Below are 5,849 nucleotides of genomic sequence, written 5' to 3'. Positions count from 1 at the left end.
TACTGTTTTTTTTTTTTTTTTAAATCCCTAACAGTAAAAAAAAAACATGCTCACAGACATTTTATACAGTAGTTTATCTTTTAGGACATATGCTAGGTTGCAGATTTGTCTCCTTATTACTCACAAACACTCAAGAGAGTGATTCTGGTCTAGAGGGGCTGTCCTCTGAATCTCACTCTTACTGCTTGTTCGCTGCCCTAATTAAATCATTGGTCAGAGAACATATAGGGTCCCTCCCAACCAGGACTGTATTTATACCTACACCTTTCTTTCTTTCTTTCTTTCTCTCGGTCTTTCTCTCTTTCTTTCTGTCTATCTGCTTTACTCATCGTAGTCTCTCAAACCCCTCCTTTCTCCTCTACCACCTCCTCCCCTTCATCCTGCATTCTCCTCCTGCTCCTCTCTGATGCCCTGCTCCCAGGCCACCCGATGCAGTGGGAATATTCGACGAGGGAGGGGCACAGGCTGAACTCCAGGTTCCTCTTCTACCCCACGCAGGCCTGATTTGGGTGGCACAGCGGGGGGGATGGCCCGGCGCAGGGGGCCGTGGTGGTGGTGATGGAGGTGTTGGTGGTCCTGTAGAGGGGCGATGCCAGCGGGGCGCAGGTGGCATGGGCGAGGAGGTTCCACCGGTTCAGACTCTGGGCTGTACAGAGCATGCTCAGAGGCGGTCCCGTAATGCCCGTGACCGTGCCGGCTGTACTGAGGAGCATGCTCAGGAGCAGAGGAGGTGTAGTGCTCCGGCGCCCCACCAAAGTGCACGTGCTCGGGCGCGCTCGCGAAATGCACATGCAGGTACGACGAACCCAGGTGCTCCTCAGGATTCCAGTAGTGTATGGGAGGAGCAGAGTCCAGGGCATTGTCATGACGACCAGGTGGGTCGGTGTTGTGGCAGAGGGTGTTGTCCTGGCGGACGGGCGCATCAGAGTGGCCAAGGACGTTTTCGGTACGGCCAGTTGTTTCAGCATGGCTGTGTACACTCTCACTGAGGGAGGAGACGCCACTGCTGGCACTGCCAGACAAAGTCGAGTTACTGCCACCCAACACTGATACTGGACTGGTTGGAGAGCCAGGGATAGGGTGTAGGGGAGACTGAGAGAGAGAGAGAAAGAGGATGGTTAAGCATTTATTCATCCTTGAACTAAAGCGTGCGCACACACACACACACAAACACACACACACACACGCACACACACACAGAAAATACCTTCCTCAGTGAACGAGCAGGCAGTATTGGGGGAGGATCAGTCATCTGCTGATGGTACCCATCAAAGTGCATTAAGAAATGACCTGCGGAGACAAGAGAAGGATAGCTTGTGGAGGAGCAGAAAAAACAGACGTAGGATGAACGTGGAAAAATCGTTTAAGTGCCTAACAAACCAATATTATATATATATTTTAATATTTTTGGTCTGTTTTTATAACAGTTCAGACTCAATCTCCAAAGTGTCACACACTGAACCTGAATCTCACCCATCAAGTGTACCTCTGTACCCCTGTACCTCACCCACCAAACCCATCTAATGTCATTTTATTAGTACACTCACCCACCAAACCCATCTAATGTCATTTCATTACTACTCTCACCCACCAAACCCATCTAATGTCATTTCATTACTACTCTCACCCACCAAACCCATCTAATGTCATTTCATTACTACAGTCACCCACCAAACCCATCTAATGTCATTTCATTACTACAGTCACCACCAAACCCATCTAATGTCATTTCATTACTACTCTCACCCACCAAACCCATCTAATGTCATTTCATTACTACACTCACCCACCAAACCCATCTAATGTCATTTCATTACTACTCTCACCCACCAAACCCATCTAATGTCATTTCATTCAAAATATGTGGAGTGTGGCTCTGTGTGCCTGACACAGGAGGAGAGAGGGAGAGAGAGAAAGAGAAAGAGATAGGAGAGAGAGGAGAAAAAAGAGAGAGATACCCTGTGGAAAATTGCGTGGCGGCATATGGGGCGTGGTCAGAATTCCAGGATTCTGCATGAATGGCCCCGCCTCTCCATCCAGACTCCAGCTGCTTTGAGCTGATGGTAACCCTGAGCAGGGAAAAACAAACAAACAAACAAAAATGTAATCATAAACACACAGATACCTGACAGTGCTGACAGCTGTGTGTGGAGTGTGTGTTAGTGTGTTTGAAGCTGGTACCTCGGTCACTGAGACTTGTGTGTGAATCCGTGTAGGGCTTGCACGGACTGTGCTGCTGCAGTACTGAACGCTGAACATTATTCATCTATAAAACGACAAATAAAAAAAAAACCCATATTCTTCACTCAACTCAGAACTGTCCTCTATTCACTAGAGTATGGACCTAGGCTAAGTTTATAGTTCCTACTGACAGTGACAACTAGTTTTGACTGTAGAACTGTCCTCTGTTCACTAGAGTATGGATCTAGGCTGAGTTTATAGTTCCTACTGACAGAGACAACTAGTTTTGACTGTAGAACTGTCCTCTGTTCACTAGAGTATGGACCTAGGCTGAGTTTATAGTTCCTACTGACAGTGACAACTAGTTTTGACTGTAGAACTGTCCTCTGTTCACTAGAGTATGGATCTAGGCTGAGTTTATAGTTCCTTCTGACAGAGACAACTAGTTTTGACTGTAGAACTGTCCTCTGTTCACTAGAGTATGGATCTAGGCTGAGTTTATAGTTCCTACTGACAGTGACAACTAGTTTTGACTGTAGAACTGTCCTCTGTTCACTAGAGTATGGACCTAGGCTGAGTTTATAGTTCCTTCTGACAGAGACAACTAGTTTTGACTGTAGAACTGTCCTCTGTTCACTAGAGTATGGATCTAGGCTGAGTTTATAGTTCCTACTGACAGTGACAACTAGTTTTGACTGTAGAACTGTCCTCTGTTCACTAGAGTATGGATCTAGGCTGAGTTTATAGTTCCTACTGACAGAGACACTAGTTTTGACTGTAGAACGCAACGTTCTGCTGCTCAGTTTATCCTAACGCTGAGCGAACTGTACATTAGATACAGTTTTACATCATCTATCAAAGCTGTAGTCTAGTCTCTAAACTATTTTTCAGTGTTACAGTTTAGTCTTAAGAGTCTGTCATTGCTACAGTCTAGTCTCTAAAGAGTTATTCAGTGCCATAGTGTAGTCTCTAAAGAGTCTGTCAAAACTATAGTGTAATCTCTAAAGAGTGTGTCAATGCCGCAGTCTAGTCTGTGAAATGCTGTGGTGTAGATGATAGAGTACCTGTCCATTCTCATTGGCACTGTAATAAATGGCATTATTGGGTCTCTCTCTGTGAGGAGGCAGAAGCATCAACAGTTCGCGGTTATTCTTGTTCTTATCCGACAGAGACGGAGAACCTGAGAAGGGCAGAAGGCAGAAGAATGGGAGGTTTTATTACAAATAAAGTGTAATTTTGCATGTTCTATTTTAAAGGAAGACTTGTTGGGAAGGTCTGTTCTTTTATCTGGTCTTTTACCTCTGGCACTGGAGGGGGCGGAGTTAATCATCTGAGAGGAGGAGGAACGAATGGAACTAAGGCTGGAGGAAGAGGGACTGGGCTGCAACCGACAAATCCACAGACATCCATGAAACACCATATGAATACATCTGAATATGCTTAAAAAACAATCAGAGACATCACCAAGAACAGTGTTCTAGAAAAGTGCTGCTAATCACATAATATCATTTTAAATATTCCTCATGTCCATTTCAAAAAACACAAGTGTAATGATGTCATGTATGAGATGTTAGACCTGCATGAGCGAGGAGTCTTCTGGTTGGTCCGTCAGCCCGTCTGTCATGATCAACAGAGGCCCGCCCTCACTGGAATTGTGGGAGGATGAGAGCCGTATTGAGCCAATTGGACTGCCAGAGTGAGGTGGGAGGGAGTGAGTGAGGGAGAGGGAGAGGCAGAGGATAAAACCACTTTGTGTAAGATACAGTTTCCTTATTATGTGGTTGTGTTAGTGGTAATTATAATCTGTATATGTAGAAGGAGAGAAATCAGTTCCAGTCTTAGTGTGTGTGTTTGTAACTCACCTGTGTCTGTGTATAAGTCGGCTACTTTCTGGACTGTGTGTCAGGAGCCCTCGAGTTCCAGCAGGGCTGAATCTGTCGAGTATAGCAACACTCTGCACGCGCACACACACACACACACACACACGAATTAGTACCAGAACAGACTGGACCTGGAATGTTTTTGGACCACAGAATGAACACTCACATGAGATAAACTGCTTCTCATCACGTGGAACTGATCTACCAGTTTCTTGTGGAGGGGACGCATTTCTGGGTGCACCAGCTTCTCATGGACAGCCAGTCCCACACCTAAGATATGAACCTGTGACCACAAAACCAATAAAATAAGAGATGAGAGAGCACTGTCCAGTTCCTGTAATTTGTTTGTGTGTGTGTGTGTGTGTGTGTGCGTGCTGGTGTGCGTGTAGGTGGGGGAGGTAGATATGTATCTAACCTGTTCCTGCATGAGCTCTTTCAGCTGGGAGATCCTTTCTGTCTCCTCTGGATGGCTGTTGATGTAATCTTTATCGAAAAATGCCTACGAGAAAGAAGAAAAGACAGTTGGAAAATACTGGATGTGTGTTTCCCTGTAGTGCATTTCACACACAAATCCAGCATTAAAGCTTCTCTACAGCTCTGTTACAAATTAATCCACTTGTTCGACATCAGTGTATGAAGTAAAGGCAGAAAGAGGGCGGCTTAGGCTGCATCATAAACTGGAACCATAATGCCATTCTGTAACTTCGAGTGGTATGACAGCGTTGTTAATTCTGGTCAGAATAATTTGTGGGAAGGAGAGACACTTATCCACGGTTTGTTGTGTCAGGGAGAGTGGGACTTTGCACTTCATCAGAGAGGCAGAGTCACATTTTTAAGCATAATTTGCTTAAATATCATCTCATTAAAGCCGACTCAGTGCATCGTGGGTTCCCTATTCAGAAATCTTTTAAGATATCCACACGAGTCGCAATGGGGTATACAATGAATAGGTTTTCACTGAGACATAGTCTTTGTTGGGGGGGGTGGAGGGGGGGTGGCATATCTATGCCTGAAAAGCAGAGGGGGAAAAAACATCCCTCTTGAAAACTGTCCATGAGGATCAGGTGTGTTAAATTAGGACTGAGGTCAGATCCTGCAGGGGGGTGCATGTCCAGGACTGGGCTTCGCCTGGTTTAGTGTGCATCTTATGGTGTACCTCCTGGTATCGCGCTATTCCTCCGTTCACTGCTGCGTCAATCACTCCATTCAGACACATGCTCAGCAGGTTGATGTTGCTATGGTGACGGTGTTGGTACTGGCTGATCAAGGTCCGTAACTCCTGGTTCTTATTCTCAACGACGTTCATAGCATTCTCAAGAGGGCTGACTTCAACCTATCACACACACAACAATATATTAATGATGTAATGTATGGTAAACATAATTACATATCAAATAATATGATCCATGAAAAACTATGAAAGTGTTACTGCTGTAAACATGTACTTTCATTTTTAAAAATACGACTAAAGATTTGAATTCAAAGCCAAATCTTAGCGTAGGTGTCCATGAGATCCTAAAATGTATCCAGTAAATATCATATGGTGTAACTGAAAATGATCAGTCACACCAAACAGATGAAAACATTATATCGTGTTTATTTCATGATAAATAAACAGTGTTGATTACAGAGCTTATGGCTACACTACGACTTACAAAGTGTACTGTTTTTTTTTTTTTCTTTTGTTTGTTTTAGTTTTTACTGCTATTTTTTACTTGACTTTTTTGTAGATGCCCTTATCAAAACTAAGACAAGAGAAGACAGCATAAAACAGAGCTTGAGTTGTGT

The 5,849-nt window shown here is 44.4% G+C and overlaps 1 protein-coding gene across 1 annotated transcript in view; it reads right to left on the bottom strand.

The window, feature by feature from the left end:
- Window positions 1–375: 375 nt before the first annotated feature.
- The window catches only part of LOC115820369 (dedicator of cytokinesis protein 3-like), a 46,353-nt gene continuing 40,879 nt past the window's right edge, over window positions 376–5,849 (bottom strand). The window contains exons 44-54 of the mRNA XM_030783931.1: window positions 5,218–5,394; window positions 4,477–4,560; window positions 4,228–4,344; window positions 4,044–4,135; window positions 3,758–3,869; window positions 3,481–3,562; window positions 3,246–3,361; window positions 2,182–2,266; window positions 1,959–2,069; window positions 1,208–1,290; window positions 376–1,092 (exon numbers count right to left, since the gene is read on the bottom strand). Coding sequence (XP_030639791.1) covers window positions 376–1,092; window positions 1,208–1,290; window positions 1,959–2,069; window positions 2,182–2,266; window positions 3,246–3,361; window positions 3,481–3,562; window positions 3,758–3,869; window positions 4,044–4,135; window positions 4,228–4,344; window positions 4,477–4,560; window positions 5,218–5,394 — 1,776 coding nt within the window. The remainder of the gene's footprint in view (window positions 1,093–1,207; window positions 1,291–1,958; window positions 2,070–2,181; window positions 2,267–3,245; window positions 3,362–3,480; window positions 3,563–3,757; window positions 3,870–4,043; window positions 4,136–4,227; window positions 4,345–4,476; window positions 4,561–5,217; window positions 5,395–5,849) is intronic.

Source organism: Chanos chanos, chromosome 9 (assembly GCF_902362185.1).
Source record: "Chanos chanos chromosome 9, fChaCha1.1, whole genome shotgun sequence".
Classification (NCBI taxonomy): Eukaryota; Metazoa; Chordata; class Actinopteri; order Gonorynchiformes; family Chanidae; genus Chanos; species Chanos chanos.
The sequence above is the reverse complement of the archived record's forward strand: the minus strand, read 5'-3'. Positions and strand labels throughout refer to the sequence as shown.